We start from the raw sequence: 17,830 nt of genomic DNA on the forward strand, positions 1-17,830 counted from the left end.
CTCATCAATATTTGCACAACAGAGTACTGAGTTTCGAGATCCTCACAATAATAATTCTCAAAATTATATTTCTTATCAATTTAGCTTAGTTAAGGGATATTTTATTGACAATCTAACATCACTATACAAAGACAGAAAAAAAATTGGTGGTGGGGGGAGGCGCATCTTTTTCTTCTTGGTAGAGGCCGGCGTGAAATAATTGAGAAGCACTGCTAGTATATGCAGACATTATATTCATACAATCTTGCAGCCCGAGTGAACCGCAGAATCGGTCAGAGAATCGTAAACGTCCCACTGCTGGAGCAGCAGAGGCTTCTCGGGGCATAGGCGGAAGTGACGCGAGAGATGACTCACCAATGTGGCGTGAATTTAGTTATTTTGTTACATTTTTTTTCAACCGAATGAAAATATTACATAGAATATATATTAAAAGAGAACAGCCAGGTGTAAAAACAAACACAGAGGCAAAGAAATATATTTGAAAAATACGTGCTTTAAAGCATGACGTCATTAGCAAGCGCGCAGCTTCCGAAGGACCTCGATCACATACACCGACCCGTCCACACCGGACCAAAAGCAGTCCACCGCTAAATTCTTCTGATTTAGTGTGGAACTGACTGTAATTTTCTCATCGGATGTCCAGTGCTACTCTAAAGGACTACGGCATAATACATTAAGTCTTTATGTCCCGAAAACCTCATCTTCGCGCGTTGATGCTTTTCGGCGTAGTTAGCTTAGTTTGTTAGCTAGCTAGCCGCTAACGAAAAGAGGCACATGACTCATCGCCAAGTGTGGATTTTTTGGAATTATCATTTGAAAATGTGTGAAAGAACGACACCCAAGTACAAAGAGGAACTTTGTGGAATAAAAGAAGAGAACGAGCAACATCTTCAACTGCTGGACGAAGGTTACAAGCAGCCTCGTGTTGTGCCACTCAAAGCAGGTTTGTACACGTTTTACTCTCATTTGCTTTGTAAAGAACGACTTTCTATCGTTAAAAATATGAATAACAACGTTAAGTTTTTTGGGGGAAATCGTCCAAGGTTATTGCCGGTTTTTTTTTAATATTGCCTTTTACTTGTCGGTTTGCCGAACATTTGTTTATGCCAAATTAAATCAGTGCAGAAAATAAATGCCAAAGAATAACCAATAGTGGGGGGTGAACTCCATGTTTTTCCCAGTATAAAATTTGAACTCGTTTAACATTTTACATTTTCTGGTTTTTATATCTTGTTCAAGCAATTCCTTACGGATGGAATTCTGTCCGACTCTAAAAAATGTGCACTCTGTGGCGAAAACATCAATGGCAGTTGATCAATTTTAGTGGATTAAACACAAAATATTAAGTTTTTTTTTTTTTTTAATCAAGTACGTATTGGTTTTATTTATTTATTAACTTTGTACTGGCTTCGTCGGGTGAGAGTCAATGAACCTCCGGTGGCTCTGCACTGTTTTGTGCACATGTGCGTAGATTCACCCCATCCAAACATTTAAAATACATTGAATGCATCCATCCAGGGTTGCACGGATCTCATCAGTTAACAAGTGCATGCTGCAAGGAATGCATCTGCATCTTTGGCTTACTATGGGCTGAAAAAGGGAGAACGTCACAACCCCCTTTTCTACCTACAAGTACAGGAATATTTAGTTCCTGGTAATAAAGTTCCTGTGGCACAGGTGGTTTCCATCTCCCCCACAACTTGTAGTTCCTGGTAATTTATCCAAATGACATTGATGATGTATCAGTGGGATGTCTTGTGTTACTTTGTTTCTCATTACTGACACCCTATAGCTGTTAACCATCATTGCAGTTACAAAATAATTCAGGGAACTCTTATAATATTATGGTGTATCTTAGTCTAATTTGAATATGTATTGGATAACTTTCATATAAACAGTCATTATTCAAATATGTCAACATGAAAGTCAGTGTGAAAGTGTTGTTGCTTAATGCTTATGTGTAGGGATTTTGTCTCTTCAAACATAATTTTGTTTTAAATTTTATTTAGAAACAGAAATTATTTTTTTTTAAAAAGTAAAAAGGGGAATGTTGGAACGTACTAGCAGGCTAAAAGTCATTTTGGAGAGAAAAAAAACAAAAACGAACGTAAATCATGCAATAAATAGCGACTATGATCCCTTTAATTCTTTTTGGTATCCAGATTAGAATGGAAGCAAAAAGTACCCACGATGAAACTATCTCTAAATGCAAAATGAAATAATTGTAAACATATTTCCAACTTTGGCTTACTATGGGCTTAAAAAGGGAGAACGTCACAACCCCCTTTTCCACCAACAAGCCCAGGAGCATTTAGTTCTTTCTCTAAATGCAAAAAGACATACTTGTAAACATATTTCACTTGAAGGATTCCTATTCTATCAATGACATTATGTTGCGATGGCCCCCAGTGGTCTGCATCAATATGTTGGGGTCCCACAACAGGTGTTCCATCAGACGCACACAATAGCCTGTGTGTGCTAACTTCAGCTCGCTTCCAGAAACGTCTGTGACTATGTCAGGAATGAAATCGGGCATCAGCCGCAACATGCTTCCTTTTTAAATGCTCGTTTATCACTGTTGTGCGGTTAACGGGAGGCTTACATCGTAGGACGTAATTTTGTGAAATGCCCCCATGGTCCGGTCCAAATCGGGGTCGCACACATTGCTCTGTATGCGGCAGGCACAAGTCAAGGTAGCACGGTAAAAACAATATAAGTCAAAGTCGCCGCCTGAGCTTTGACTTTATCAACCCAAATTTGTCTTTCTGTGTCCTACAGATGTCAGTGAAAACTATCTCCGTTTTGTGAAAGAGGAGCCAGACTTGACTCACATCAAAAAGGAGGAGGAGGAGGAGATCAACAAGTCACCATTGAACGTTGTCCCTATAAAGACTGAAGATGAAAACAAGGATGAGAGTGAGGACAACAGAGGGGCGGAGCCTCCAAGCAGCAGCTCAAGTCATCACGTGATAACAGAAGGTGATGAAGACCACTGGGGGCCATCACAAGCACAAAATGAGGACACATTATCAGACGCTCATGTCGATGATGATACTAATGATGATGATGATGATGATGATGGGCAAGCCAAAGGTGAAAGGGCATGTCACACTGACTCATTCACTTCAAAACTGTCTTTAAAAGGGCACAGAAAAACACACAGTGGTGAAAAAACTTTTTCTTGTTCAGTTTGTGGGAAATGCTTCTCTCGAAAGTTTGATTTAACAATCCACACAAGAATGCACAGTGGAGAAAAACCTTTTTCCTGCTCGGTTTGTGGCAAGAGTTTCTCTCAAAAGCCGCATTTAACAACCCACACAAGAACACACACTGGAGAAAAACCCTTTTCCTGCTCAGTTTGTGGAAAATGCTTCTCTCAAAAGGGAAATTTAACAGAACACACAAGAACACACAGTGGTGAAAAACCTTTTTCCTGCTCAGTTTGTGGCAAAAGCTTTTCTCTAAAGTTCCGATTAACAGAGCATGCAAGAACACACACTGAAGAACTTCTTTCTTGCTCATTTTGTGGTAAAATCTTCTCCCATAAGTCACATTTAACAGAACACACAAGAACACACAGTGGTGAAAATCCTTTTTCCTGCTCAGTTTGCGGAAAAAGTTTCTCTCAAAAGGCAAGTTTAACAAGACACACAAGAACTCACAGTGGAGAAAAACCTTTTGCCTGCTCAGTTTGTGGTAAACGCTTCTCTCGAAAGTCTGATTTAAAAATACACACAAGAACACACACTGGAGAAAAACCTTTTTCCTGCTCAGTTTGTGGAAAATGCTTCTCTGAAAAGTCACATTTAATAAAACACACAAGAACACACAGTGGAGATAAGCCATTCAGTTGCAGCGTTTGTGCTAAAAAATTTGCCACTAAATGGCAGGCTGAGAGACACAATTGTGATGGAGAGAATATCGGGCTGGGCAATATGACCTAAAATAAAATGAGCAATTTTACCTCGATAACGATGAATCACGATAAATTTCCGCCCGTGGACCAAAATCAAAATAAATGCAGGAAATACATAATACCTGTTTTCTTTATTGACCAAGTGGTACACATTACTTTCAATGGAAAATAAAAGTACAAAAATCATGTGTAGAAGCCTTCCAAATATCTTACTTTGCATGACTTGAACAATGTCACAAAGAACAGGAGAAAAAGGGTACTTCTCGCAAAATTTTCTCTGCAAATAGATTGTGCCAAGATGCTGTTGTCACGATCCGCCGTCCGGCGAAGAAGAGGAGGTGATGCAATCGCCGCACGGCGAGAAGGAGGTGGACCCAAAATGCGAGGAGGCAGGGATAAGGGTAACTTAAATGAATTTTAATTGGCGACAACCGAAGGGCAAACCAGGGTACAAAGCGGGGTAACACGGAACAATGACCCGACACTGGCCGTGTCCAAATTAACAGGCTGCGACCTCGGAAGGCTGCTTTTTCGGCCGCATGACGTCACTTTCGGCGCGACACGGCCGCGTGTGGTGTCCAAATTCACGGCTGTCACGTGCGACCTTCGAATCCAGCCTTGGAATTGGTCTTCGTTTCCATGGAGCCAAGGCCGCTTGACGCAACATTTACGTTACGCCCCCATGTACTTTGCTCCTCTGTTCGACGCAGGTGATAAGTATTTGCGGTGGATTTATAAACGGCTTGGATAATCAATGGATAATCAGCGACGAGCGCCAGACCGAAGGCATCGGCTGCGCAAAACATTTGTATTATTTAATTTTAAACGATGGAACCCGAACTTTTCTTCATTTTATTTCACTTTTTGGTTTATTTCCATTTTGTTCTTGAGGAGAGGAGGATCACGCTTTCCCATCGCAGAGTTGTCCTTTATCAAAGGAATGAAGTAAATTCCAAATACGTCTATCAGCATTTTCACACTATTACCAACATTGACAGGTCAATAGGGTTATAACGTGATTGTTACAGATGAGCTAAAAACATTAGTACAACCTTAGTAGTACATGTGTTAGCTTCATAATGGAACGAATATTGAATGGAAATGATATAATTATATACATTCTGAAACAGTTTTTATGAATTTAGATACTTGTGACGGCTTTATTGTCCCCGTGATTAGTTTTTACATATGGCAAAACACCAGAATACCACTAGAGAGTTTAGCGCCAGAGTTATTAAAATTATGTTGGTGATACTGTAGGAATGATGCAAGCAAACGAAACAAGTACAATAATTAATGTGTTCATGTTTTTTTTTTTTTTATTCAAAACATTAACAGCCAAGAAGTCCATACTGCAGGATAAACCTGGGTGTGCCAGTGTTGGATCGTTTTTTCAATGGAGAGGATCTCCAAACAGACTTTCGCCTGAGCAGGGACTCATTCAGAGTGTTGCTGAACCTCCTGGACCAAGACCCACGACATGGATGGGGTGTTGAGATAGAGGTCCTTGTCGTTCTCTTCTGGCTGGCGAGTGGGGCATCATATCGGGTGGTGGCACGAGCATTTGGGATGCCACGGTCCACCGTCCACTACATCATCCACCGGGTCACTGGGGAAGTGGTGGCTCTTCGCCACAGAGTCATCCACTTCCCCAACACTGCAGGAGACCTTCAGGCAGTGACCCAGGCATTTGCAGGGCTGGCGAGACACCATGCATTTGCAAGAGCTGCTGGAGCAATAGATGGTTGTCATGTCCGAATCAAGCCTCCAAGTGACCTTGATGGTCATGACTACAAGAACCGCAAGCTTTTCAGCAGCATAATCATGCAAGCTGTGTGTGACCATCAGGGTCGCTTTCTGGACATATTCTTGGGTTGGCCTGGATCAGTCCACGACTCCAGGGTCCTCCGCCACAGCCCTCTTTACCAAAGAGGGCTGTATCCTCCTCCAGGGCACTTCATCTTGGCAGATGGAGGGTACCCGTACCACACGACCACTCCCCGTCATCACTCCTTACAAGCGGCCGGTGCAGGGCGTGGGGGCCCGGGGCTTCAACATTCATCATTCCAAGGCACGCTCTATTATTGAGCGTGCCTTTGGAATGATGAAGGTGAGATTCCGGGCCATCTTTTTCCACACCCTGGAGGTGCACCACACCTTTGGCACAAAATAATCTTTAACTGAATCATCAAAGAGCACAGACACACAAACATGGCAAAATATGAGAAGATGGAAAAATAGATTCATATACAATGTAATGAATGGTTAATAAATCTATCCCATTTTTTGTCGTGACATGGCAGCCATCCCTGCAAACCCCCACGTAATGGATGATGTAGTGGACATTGCAACTGGTATGATGCCCCACTTCAAGTCACGAGAGGAAGATCAGGACTCTTGCTCGTGCCCCATCCATGTCATGGGTCCTGGAAGAAAGGTTCCATCCATGCTCCAAATGAGTCCCTGCTCAGGCGAAAATTGGCAAAACAGCACTGACACACTCAGGTTTATCCTGCAACAGTTATGAACTGGGGAATGCTTTTTATTTACTGTGAATAGTTACTGTGAGTTATGATGTACTTAATTTATGCCTTGTTTGTCCACCAGTTTTTCAATGAATTAATAGTTTGTAAGCAAAACAGACATGGTGGAGTCTTCATATTATTGTCAAGGTTTTGGTCTTTCACAAACCTGGGCTTTTTCACTTTTGTCTGAAGAAGCTGATCTCAAGGTGTGACTGGGATACAAACTAGTTCATCTGTTTTGAAAGTACCCCGGTTTTTGTTTAATTTTAAATGAATGTTATCTAAATTTTAGTCTTGAACACCAAGCATTGATTTTTATTTTGATCAATCATTTTTTCCATTAAACTGAAAAACCTTCGTCTCCCTCCTCTCAGTTGCCCTTCCCTCCTCTGCCAACCTCTGTCTCTCCAATTCCTGTCTCCGCATTGCTAAATCGAGTCTGTAAAGTCTGATAATTTCATCCTCTCTCCTTCGCTTTCTCCCTCTCTGTCGTTGCTCTGGCTGTTGGCCTCGCTCTTCTTCTTCTTCTTCTTCTTCCACCTCCTCCTCCGCCTCTTGCATCAACCTGGCCCGACTTGGCCCTGGTATTTCTTCAGGGATGGCCTGACTTGGCCCTGGTCTTTCCTCAGGGAATGAGGCAATTAGGACAGGGGGGGTGATGGACTCTGTCCGAGCACTCCATCCATAAGTTCGAACCAGGGCCAAGTATCGGCAGTAGCTCTCCCTGCCACCCCTTCGCCGGTCCCTGGGTTTCTGCAATCCTTTATATGAAAAGAAGCAAAAAGATAAAACAATTATATCTTCATTTTCACACACAAGAAAAAAAATGTGGACTTCCATACTTTAAACTTCATTTTTAAATTACCCCATTTTTTTTTGCCTGCAGGGGCGTCACTTTGCCCTGCAGCTCGAGCTTTTCCACGATGGTCCTGTATTAAATAAATAAAAATGCATGCAAAAATAAAGGATGAAAAAAAGGATAAAAAAAGATGCAAACATTAGTCAGAAATCTTGGTGTTATGGGTAACATGCAGATTATATTATTCATTAATATCAGTAATTGGGGAGCACATTGCAGGGGGTACATGGAATTTATACAGGGCACATTCTGTGCTAGGATAAACAGTTAGCGCAAATCTAATTCAAACACAAATGGCTGATGAATGGAAACTAAAATTGCTATAGTGGGTCTCGCCATTCTTATGCGTTTTCCTTTTGATATTTTGAGTTTAAATGGATGGAAATAAGACAATAACCCGTCAAATATTTTTCCCGATAGTAATTGTATTTTTACCTCCATGCTGTGGCTGCGGAGAACTTGGCCCCCGTAAAGAGGCTGTCGTACTCCCCGCGCAGCTTGATCAGCCGCGCGGTCATCTCCTTGCTCCCTAAAACATAAGGAAAAGATTAAATAAAATAATGCTAACATGCAGAAATAAGACAATTCAAATGTTTCAGCCGTACCTCCTATGCAATAGTTCTTAGAGCTACATTAGTTATATTTGGCCGATATCGCAACTAATTAAATTATCTTAATCTGGAGCTAAATATCCAAACATTGCTGCCCAATATTTCTCATGAGTGCTGTCTTAATATTACATATAAATAACTTGTACTTACATCTGAAAGTGCACTCGGATGAGGCGGAACACGTGGCTTTGGTAGTTTGCATCTTGCGAGTGTAGAACGGCGTAGAGGAAGAGCGAGGATTTTATAGGGGCAATTTAGAGTGTTCAATCGGCCTGCCATGCATGTTTTTGGAATGTGGGAGAAAACCGGAGTACCCGGAGGAAACCCACGCAGGCACGGGGAGGACATGCAAACTCCACACAGGATGGCCGGAGCCGGGATTGAACCCACGCCCGATGATGTCTCTCACTGTGAGGCCATCATGCGAACCAGTCGGCCACCGTGCCGCACTGTAGAAACAATATAAGACAAAGTCGCTGCATGAGCTTTGACATGATCAAACCAAATGTGTGTTTGTCTTTTTGTGTCCTGCAGACGTCAGTGAAAAATATCTCCGTTCTGTGAAAGAGGTGCCAGACCTGACTCGCATCAAAAAGGAGGAGGAGGAGGAGGAGATCAACAAGTCACCAGTGAACGTTGTCCGTATAGAGACTGACGATGAAAACAAGGATGAGAGTGAGGACAAGAGAGGGGCGGAGCCTCCAAGCAACCGTTCAAGTCATCACGTGACAACAGAAGGTGATGAAGACCACTGGGGGCCATCACAAGCACATAATAAGGACACATTATCAGACGCTCATGACGATGATGATGATGATGATGATGATGATGATGGGCAAGCTAAAGGTGAAAGGGCACGTCACACTGACTCATTCACTTCAAAGCTGTCTTTAAAAGGACACAGAAAAACACACAGTGGTGAAAAACCTTTTTCTTGTTCAGTTTGTGGAAAATGCTTCTCTCAAAAGGGAAATTTAACAGAACACACAAGAACACACAGTGGAGAAAAACCTTTTTCCTGCTCAGTTTGTGGCAAGAGTTTCTCTCAAAAGACAAATTTAACAACCCACACAAGAACACACAGTGGAGAAAAACCTTTTTCCTGCTCAGTTTGTGGCAAGAGTTTCTCTCAAAAGAGAAATTTAACAATCCACACAAGAGCGCACAGTGGAGAAAAACCTTTTTCCTGTTCAGTTTGTGGCAAGAGTTTCTCTCAAAAGAGAAATTTAACAATCCACACAAGAGCGCACAGTGGAGAAAAACCTTTTTCCTGCTCAGTTTGTGGAAAATGCTTCTCTCAAAAGCCAAGTTTAAAAGCACACACAAGAACACACAGTGGTGAAAACCCTTTTTCTTGCTCAGTTTGTGGTAAAAGCTATTCTCAAAAGTCAAATTTAACAAGTCCCACAAAAATGCACAGTGGAGAAAACCCTTTTTCCTGCTCAGTTTGTGGAAAATGCTTCTATGTAAAGTCAAATTTAACTTGTCACACAAGAACACACACTGGAGAAAAACCTTTTTCTTGTTCAGTTTGTGGAAAATGCTTCTCTCAAAAGGGAAATTTAACAGAACACACAAGAACACACAGTGGAGAAAAACCTTTTTCCTGCTCAGTTTGTGGCAAGAGTTTCTCTCAAAAGACAAATTTAACAACCCACACAAGAACACACAGTGGAGAAAAACCTTTTTCCTGCTCAGTTTGTGGCAAGAGTTTCTCTCAAAAGAGAAATTTAACAATCCACACAAGAGCGCACAGTGGAGAAAAACCTTTTTCCTGTTCAGTTTGTGGCAAGAGTTTCTCTCAAAAGAGAAATTTAACAATCCACATAAGAGCGCACAGTGGAGAAAAACCTTTTTCCTGCTCAGTTTGTGGAAAATGCTTCTCTCAAAAGCCAAGTTTAAAAGCACACACAAGAACACACAGTGGTGAAAACCCTTTTTCTTGCTCAGTTTGTGGTAAAAGCTATTCTCAAAAGTCAAATTTAACAAGTCCCACAAAAATGCACAGTGGAGAAAACCCTTTTTCCTGCTCAGTTTGTGGAAAATGCTTCTATGTAAAGTCAAATTTAACTTGTCACACAAGAACACACACTGGAGAAAAACCTTTTTCTTGTTCAGTTTGTGGAAAATGCTTCTCTCAAAAGGGAAATTTAACAGAACACACAAGAACACACAGTGGAGAAAAACCTTTTTCCTGCTCAGTTTGTGGCAAGAGTTTCTCTCAAAAGACAAATTTAACAATCCACACAAGAGTGCACAGTGGAGAAAAACCTTTTTCCTGCTCAGTTTGTGGCAAGAGTTTCTCTCAAAAGAGAAATTTAACAATCCACACAAGAGCGCACAGTGGAGAAAAACCTTTTTCCTGCTCAGTTTGTGGAAAATGCTTCTCTCAAAAGCCAAGTTTAAAAGCACACACAAGAACACACAGTGGTGAAAACCCTTTTTCTTGCTCAGTTTGTGGTAAAAGCTATTCTCAAAAGTCAAATTTAACAAGTCACACAAAAATGCACAGTGGAGAAAACCCTTTTTCCTGCTCAGTTTGTGGAAAATGCTTCTATGTAAAGTCAAATTTAACTTGTCACACAAGAACACACACTGGAGAAAAACCTTTTTCTTGCTCAGTTTGTGGTAAATGCTTCTCTCAAAAGTCAAATTTAACAAGTCACACAAGAATGCACAGTGGAGAAAACCCTTTTTCCTGCTCAGTTTGTGCCAAGAGGTTCTCTCGAAAGTCGCGTTTACAAAGCCACACAAGAACACACACTGGAGACAAGCCATTCAGTTGCAGCGTTTGTGCTAAAAAATTATTTTCTAAAAAGGGTGCTGCGAGACACAATTGTGCTGGTGAGAATAGCAGCGATCCTTGAAGCTTAAAAAAAATAAAACAAAAAACTGAAGGAACTGACTCTTTGTGGTAAGATGTAAATGTGATTTTGAATAAAATATGATGAAATTGAATTTTGCAAAGCTTTTTTATTGACACAAAGCCAATGTGATCAGTGTCAGAAGAAGCAACGTGTCTGAGTGATGATCTTTTTTTTGTTTTCATATCAAACATTATTAATGAAATTAATTGTCTTTGCCTGGAACAACATTTGTTAACGTTATGCTTTTCAGTTGTCTTTTTAATCGTACCTAATGGAAAAGGTGTGAGAAGAAACTGTGCTTATGAAATCGTTGCCTTCCACAATCATCAATAAAATCACTTGTTCCACTTGCTCAACTGGCCTTCATTACGCTGTGTGAAAAGGTGAAAAACTGAACAAGAAGTTGAACTCTAAAAAGAACCAGAAAGAGAAACGCAAATCGTCTCAGTTTCTCTCAAAGGTTTTGGAATGTCAGGAGTTGGCAACTTGATGGCGACTGGAGTCAGCGTTTATTTGTCACCACGGAGGAGATGATCCGCATCACGCAGTTCATTGCTGCTGCTGTCTTAATTGAACCCCGGAGGTTACCTGCCAGCATCCCTGAATTTCACCGGCGGATCTTCAGCTATCCCACGTCTGACCCCAGATTGTTGTGGAATTTTCAGCAGTTAGGGAAGATCAATGAGATAGTCTGGAAAATAAATTGTCTTTTGGGTCAGTCTGCAGAGTGATCTCAGTGAGAGAAGTGCGTGGGAAGATACTGATGCACACAGGAAGATGAAGATTTATTTGACAGGAACTGTGTAATCTTAAAACAAAAATATATTTTTTCTGCGTTGAGCCCACTTATCAGTCAAGGTCGTGTTGTTTTGGCTTCACAAAGAATCCTCTCGTACAAGAAGCGAAAGGCACTTTCTTCAAAAGCAAGTGGCCACAATAAATAACAAAAACCTTACTTGCAAAATAATTGTCCATAATATTAAGATTGAACAAAATAGTGACACAAATATTGAAAAAGTAAACAATGTCACGATTAAACATTGAATACTAAATTATTACTAAAACAGTTCAATGAATCTTGAAATAAATAATGAATCACCGTAGTTTAATGAATACTGAAACGAATAATGAAATATTTAAGTTAGTTAAGTTATAAACACTGAAATCATTTTTTAAGACTCTAACATTTAGAGAATAAAACAGTGATGTATTTTAATTTAAAATTCGCAACCACGTCGCTGGCGACAAACCCTGTAAAAAGGCAAATATGTTGACATAAAGTTTCACTTTATCATGTCAACTGTTAATAATAGAGAAATACATTTGGAATACTGTCCAACCAACAACATGGTGTCAGATGTGAAAACAAAACCAGCAACAAAAGTAAAATTCAATACATCTCTCAAGTTCATATTTGGGAACTAAAATGTTTGTTCATGTGCATACGGTTCAAATCGCACGTTTTTCCAATGTTTAGAAGAAGATAACGATGATTTGCATCGCAAATGGTGACATCTGTCTGTGAGTTGGTGACAGTGCTCCACAAAGCCAGCTCTCTCTCTCTCTTGTAGTTCCGTAGCCGATTCGGCCTTAGAATCCATGAGGTTTCGAATAGAGGAAATCAAAATACGCGTTGACGGGCTGCGTCCCAGATTTCACGAGCACTGTTGTGGGGTAGCTTAAAGATGATCCGCTGACCCCCTGGTGCTTTTTTCCCTTGAATCCGTCCGCTCAGACTTAGGTTCTCGACTTCACCTTTCCTAATTGAATGGCCAAGGAACTTTGTCTGTCTGTTTTGGATTACCCGGATGAGCTCACGATTTCGTCCGACCCGTTGTAAGACTGACTCGTTGGTTTCATGAGTGGTGTATGACACACGTAGCATCCGACGGTACATCCACATTTCAGCAGCTTCTAGATTCTTTGTTGTCTTGGCGTTTAATGTCCAAGACTCGCACCCGTAGAGCAGGATTGACCAGATGAAACATCGTAGAAGTCGGTTCTTAAGATCAAGTGTGAGTTTGCGGTCTGTGAACAAGCTTCTCATTCGGTTGAAACCGTCCTTCGCCAGCGAAATTCTACGTCTAATTTCTTTTTCACAACGGCCATCATGGTTGATGACGGAGCCTAAGTAGTTGAAGCTTCGCACCTGTTCGATCTCTGAGGCCTGACATTGGAGTCTGCAAATGGGCTCTGGTTCACTCTTGGAGATGGTCATGCACTTGGTCTTTTTCTCGTTGGTTTCGAGTCCAAAACGTAGGCTTTCCTCACGTAGTGCGTCAAGGAGCTTCTGGAGCCCCTCTTCCGAATCTGCCATGAGGACGGTGTCGTCAGCGTAACGTATGTTGTTAAGCCTTCGACCACCACACAGAATCCCTATACGTATATACAGTGTATATTCGCATAGGTTTGCTTTTTCTGAATGTCTGCTGCTGTTATACATTAACGGCTACATTACGCCGCCGCCTCTGTGTGATCTATACCTTTGCTGCTGTAACACTGCAAATTTCCCCATTGTGGGAATATGAAAGGACATCTTTATCTTTAAAAACCTTGTGTTGGTGCTTCTTAAATAATTTTCCACACGAGTAAGATTGAACAAAATGGTGAAACAAAAATTTAAAAAGTAAATTTTGTAACAATTAAACATTGAATACTAAATTATTCCTAAAACAGTTCACTAAATCTTATAATTAATAGTGAATTATTGTAGTTTAATGAATACTAAAACGAATAATGAAACATTAAAGTACTTAAATACCGAAATCATTTTCGAACACAATAACAGTTAAGTCATAGAACAGTGACATATTTTAATTTAAAATTCGCAATCACAACCTGGTGAAAAACCCTGTAAAAAGGCAAATATGTTGACATAAAGTATCACTTTATCATGTCAACTGTTAATAAAAGGGAAATGCATTTGGAATACTATCCAACCAACAACATGGTGTCAGATATATAAACAAAACCAGCAACAAAAGTAAAATTCAATACATCTCTCAAGTTCATATTTGGGAACAAAAATGTTTGTTCATGTGCATCTTAGGTTTTTCTCTATGTTTAGAAGAAGATAACAATGATTTGCATCGCAAATGGCGACATCTGTCGGTGAATTGGTGACAGTGCGCCACACAGCCAGCAGCCAATCATATCACAGCGGGGTGTGTCCTGTTCTTCCGCTTTCGTGACGAACAGGAAATCCTTTCTGTGCGACTTTGAAGAACGTCGCTCTTTCATTCGTCTCGTCAAACAAAGAGAAGCACACGAGTTATCGCCAAGCAAAGATCAAGTGCGGATTTTTTGGAATTATCATTTGAAAATGTGTGCAAGAACGACACCCAAGTACAAAGAGGAACTTTGGGGAATAAAAGAAGAGAACGAGCAACATCTTCAACTGCTGGACGAAGTTTGCAAGCAGCCTCGTGTTGTGCTACACAAAGCAGGTTTGTACACGTCTTACTCTCATTTGCTTTGTAAAGAACGACTTTCTATCGTTAAAAATGTGCATCACAACATTAAGTTGTTTGGGGAAATCGTTCAAGGTTATTGGCGTTTTATTTTTTAATCTTGCCTTTTATTTGCAGGTCTGCTGAACATTTGTTGATGCCAAATAAAATCAGTGCAGGAAATAAATGCCAAAGAAAAAACAATAGTGGGGGCTGAACTCCATGTTTTTTCCAGTATAAAATTTGAACTGATTATTTAACATTTTACATTTTCTGGTTTTTATATCTTGTTAAAGCAATTCCTTACGGAAGGAATTCTGCCTGACTCTAAAAAATGTGCACACTGCGGCAAAAACATCAATGGCGGATGATCAATTTTAGTGGATAAAACACAAAATATTAAGTTATTTTAAAAAATCAAGTACGTATTGGTCTTATTTATTTATTATCTTTGTACTGCCTCGGTCAATAAACCTCGCCTTCCACAATCATCAATTAAATCACTCGTTCCACTTGCTCAACTGGCTTTCATTACGCTGTGTGAAAAGGTGAAAAACTGAACTAGAAGTTGAACTATAAAAAGAACAAGAAAGAGAAATGCAAATAGTCTCAGTTTCTCTTCAAGGTTTTGGTATGTCAGGAGTGGGCAACTTGATGGCGACTGGAGTCAGCGCTGGTTTTCTCGCTGTGTTTGGCTGGCTCGTATATGTATGGTCCATTGAACAAAACTCAAACTCTTCAAATATCCCCTCACATAGATTTAATAATTACGGTTTCTGAATAAATTCCTGACGAGCTAAAACCACTTTCTAGGTTGAGCTCTATCAAGCGTTTGGGGTTTGTTGCTAAGCAGAATCTCACTTTGGAAAAACGTATCATTTTGTCAAATATACCAAATATTTTTTTCCCATGCTATATTATATTTTTTATACATTGGATTATTTATATAATGAAATAGGGAAATATTAAAATTGGCACTCACAGACCTAATTTAATTAATAAGAAATATAAAACATTTTATAAATATTGAACTCATTGAGAAGAGTCCTGATCTTGAAATAAATATTGAATTGTAAAAAATACTAAAAAATTAATTCAATAACCCGACCCTGGATGAGCGGCAGAAAATGGCTGGATGGATGGAATAATTTAAATTGCATACATATTCAAATGAACAAATTTGTTCAGAAATATTCAAGAGTCAAATAAAAAGGTTTAAATTAATATTGATATAATTTCACATATTAAAATAATTTAATAAATATTGTATTATTACAGAAGCAAGCTTAAATATAAATTGAAATAAATGAAAAAAAAAAGTCGTGTATTTTTAAATGGCCGAATTTAGAAATGGGAAGTAATTCTCTTTATGAAACTATGAAGGGACTGGAGCTCACAGAAGTGACCAGTCTTGGTTCTGAAGTTCCGATGTAACCAGATACTGCCCTGAGAGAAAATAGGCCTGAGCATTGTTTATGGTGGGGGCAATTCTCTCGCCAGGTCAGTGACCTTCCAGGGTATGAGAGTAATTTAAGGTGGTCACGAGTAGACTGGTCGTATCAACGGGGAGACGCACCTGCTCTCCCTCTGGGGGACTTTTGGAGGGAAATCCCGAAGATTAGCGTGATGGGAATGCATATGCAACAAGGGAAAATTAGATATTCATGTCCGATTTGGGCATTCCTTGTAAGAAGGGAATGTCTGAGAGGGGGCTCACACGTTTTTGGGGAGACTTCTTTTGACATCAGCATGTGACGAGAAAAAAATCTTTTTTGAACCAGTTCTTTTCCATCACCAATCCAGCCTTGCTCGGCTGTCTGTCCGGAAGGCAGCAAGGACCCACACTTCAAAGACAAAATATACGACATATTGAAAGAAAAATAATACTCAAATATTGAAATAAGTATAGAATTGAATGAATTAACAACAAAGAAATAAATACCTCCTGGAAAATATTATTTATCAACATTCGTCAAAGCACAACATTTCGATCAGATTGAGTTCTTGCTTGCACATTCTTAATCGTAATTTTTTTACTTTTAATTTTTAAGTTACCATATTTTCGCAGTCATAGGACGCGCTGCTTCAAAGGGCGCAACACCTGTTGAAGGTGCTATTTCTGTCTTTGAAACACACACTGGGCGCACCGCCTTACAAGGCGCTAGCTCAGCTGCTTTTAGCATAGCAATAGCTCGCACTGACTCAGCCCATGGCAATTCACCTTGCCTCAATACCATAAGCAATCGCCACATTTCAAAGAGAGTTGCCATGATACCATTGACAATCGCTATCATTAACAATGACTCTAACCAATAGTGATGGGTAGATGAGGCATCCTGTATCGTTTCGACACAGTGACACAATGTGTTGACACTGTGTTGCTGAATACTGACACCTGGTGGACTTGCAGGAAACATTTGACAGGGTCATCTGACACTGATCTGTCAAACTAATTTTATCCAATTCCATTGATTAGCGACGTGATGTGTTTTTATATATCCTATTTCGTATTACTTTCCATCACACTAATTATTCTCTCATTTATCTAATTTATATATTTAACTGAATTATTGTTGTATTGCACTGGAGAGAGGAGCTCTCGAATCTCGTTGCACACTTGAGTACAATGACAAAGGGATTTCTGATTCTGATTAGGCATTTGCTTTCACATTATTTTTACATACATGCAATTTCAGAAAGAAAATCTTTGATATTTGAGACGCAGTTGATAAATTAAGTGAACATCTGTCTGAATGCCCAAATAAAAGTGTTGTGAATGACAATGTACTCATTGTAATTCAAGATTTTTATTAAAAAAAATTAGTTTCTCCAGCGTTTTGTTATTCAGTCTATTTCTTTTTTTGAGGCAATTTCCCCCGCCTTTGAGAAAATCCTCTCACAAGGCACTGAAGAGGGCGGTGTGCTCAACGCCTGTGTGGCTAATATAAATAGGTGAGGAAACGTTGCCTCCCTGGACTTCCAGTATAAGAGCGGGTCTTCCGTACGTGCAACGTGTCCTGCTGACGTATAGCGCTGCACCTCTGAGTGCGCATCAACAGTGACGTCTTCCATCTTGCGGATATTTAATGCAAAGTAACATGCCAATAACTCGATGCTTGTTTTGAGCGTCCATCCTGTTGACAGATGCGCGTCCCTATGAACACGGTTTGGCGCGCGACCGCCGTGTCGACACGATTCCGGTAGTGGTCACGTGACTTTCTTAAAGCGGTACGCGCACCGACACGGGGTTTGCCCTGGAAGCTCGGCGCGTGCATCGACTCCTCAGTGTCGCTGGACCAATCACTACCTAGGAGAAAAGAGATGTGAATTTGGTTTTCGTCACTCACTAAACGAACATATGTGACAGTTCCATAGCCTCCTTCGCTGGCGTCAGAAAAATTATGTAATTGTGCCTGCTTTACAGCTCCAAACCCAGCTGGTCTAATACACCGGTCAACTTTAAATGTAGCTAGCTGGCCCAAGTCCTCCAACCACCTTCTCCATCGCTTTAAAATGTCTTGTGGCAAAGGATCATCCCAACTGCAGCCCCTTCTACACAGCTCCTGTTGCATTATTTTGGCCTGAAGGGTCACTGGCGCCAGG

General features: G+C 40.4%; 1 protein-coding gene across 1 annotated transcript; it reads left to right on the forward strand.

The window, feature by feature from the left end:
• Window positions 1–196: 196 nt before the first annotated feature.
• LOC148342365 (uncharacterized) lies at window positions 197–12,357 on the forward strand. The gene is made up of 4 exons (XM_088288160.1): window positions 197–943; window positions 2,779–2,979; window positions 8,446–10,755; window positions 12,350–12,357. Exons 1-4 carry the CDS (start codon window positions 775–777, stop codon window positions 12,355–12,357), a joined length of 2,688 nt encoding a protein of 895 aa, XP_088144286.1. The 5' UTR covers window positions 197–774.
• The last annotated feature ends 5,473 nt before the right edge of the window (window positions 12,358–17,830 follow it).

The sequence above is a fragment of the Idiotropiscis lumnitzeri genome, chromosome 2 (genome assembly GCF_059441095.1).
Source record: "Idiotropiscis lumnitzeri isolate Australia: NSW breed Sydney's pygmy pipehorse chromosome 2, RoL_Ilum_1.0, whole genome shotgun sequence".
NCBI classification, from domain to species: Eukaryota; Metazoa; Chordata; class Actinopteri; order Syngnathiformes; family Syngnathidae; genus Idiotropiscis; species Idiotropiscis lumnitzeri.

Excerpts from the sequence above, each read along its gene's own strand:
- LOC148342365 (XM_088288160.1), top strand. The coding sequence starts at position 775 with ATGACTCATCGCCAAGTGTGGATTTTTTGGAATTATCATTTGAAAATG. Across the intron at positions 944-2,778 it reads TGTTGTGCCACTCAAAGCAG|ATGTCAGTGAAAACTATCTC; the intron begins GTTTGTACACGT and ends TGTGTCCTACAG. Across the intron at positions 2,980-8,445 it reads TCATCACGTGATAACAGAAG|ACGTCAGTGAAAAATATCTC; the intron begins GTGATGAAGACC and ends TGTGTCCTGCAG.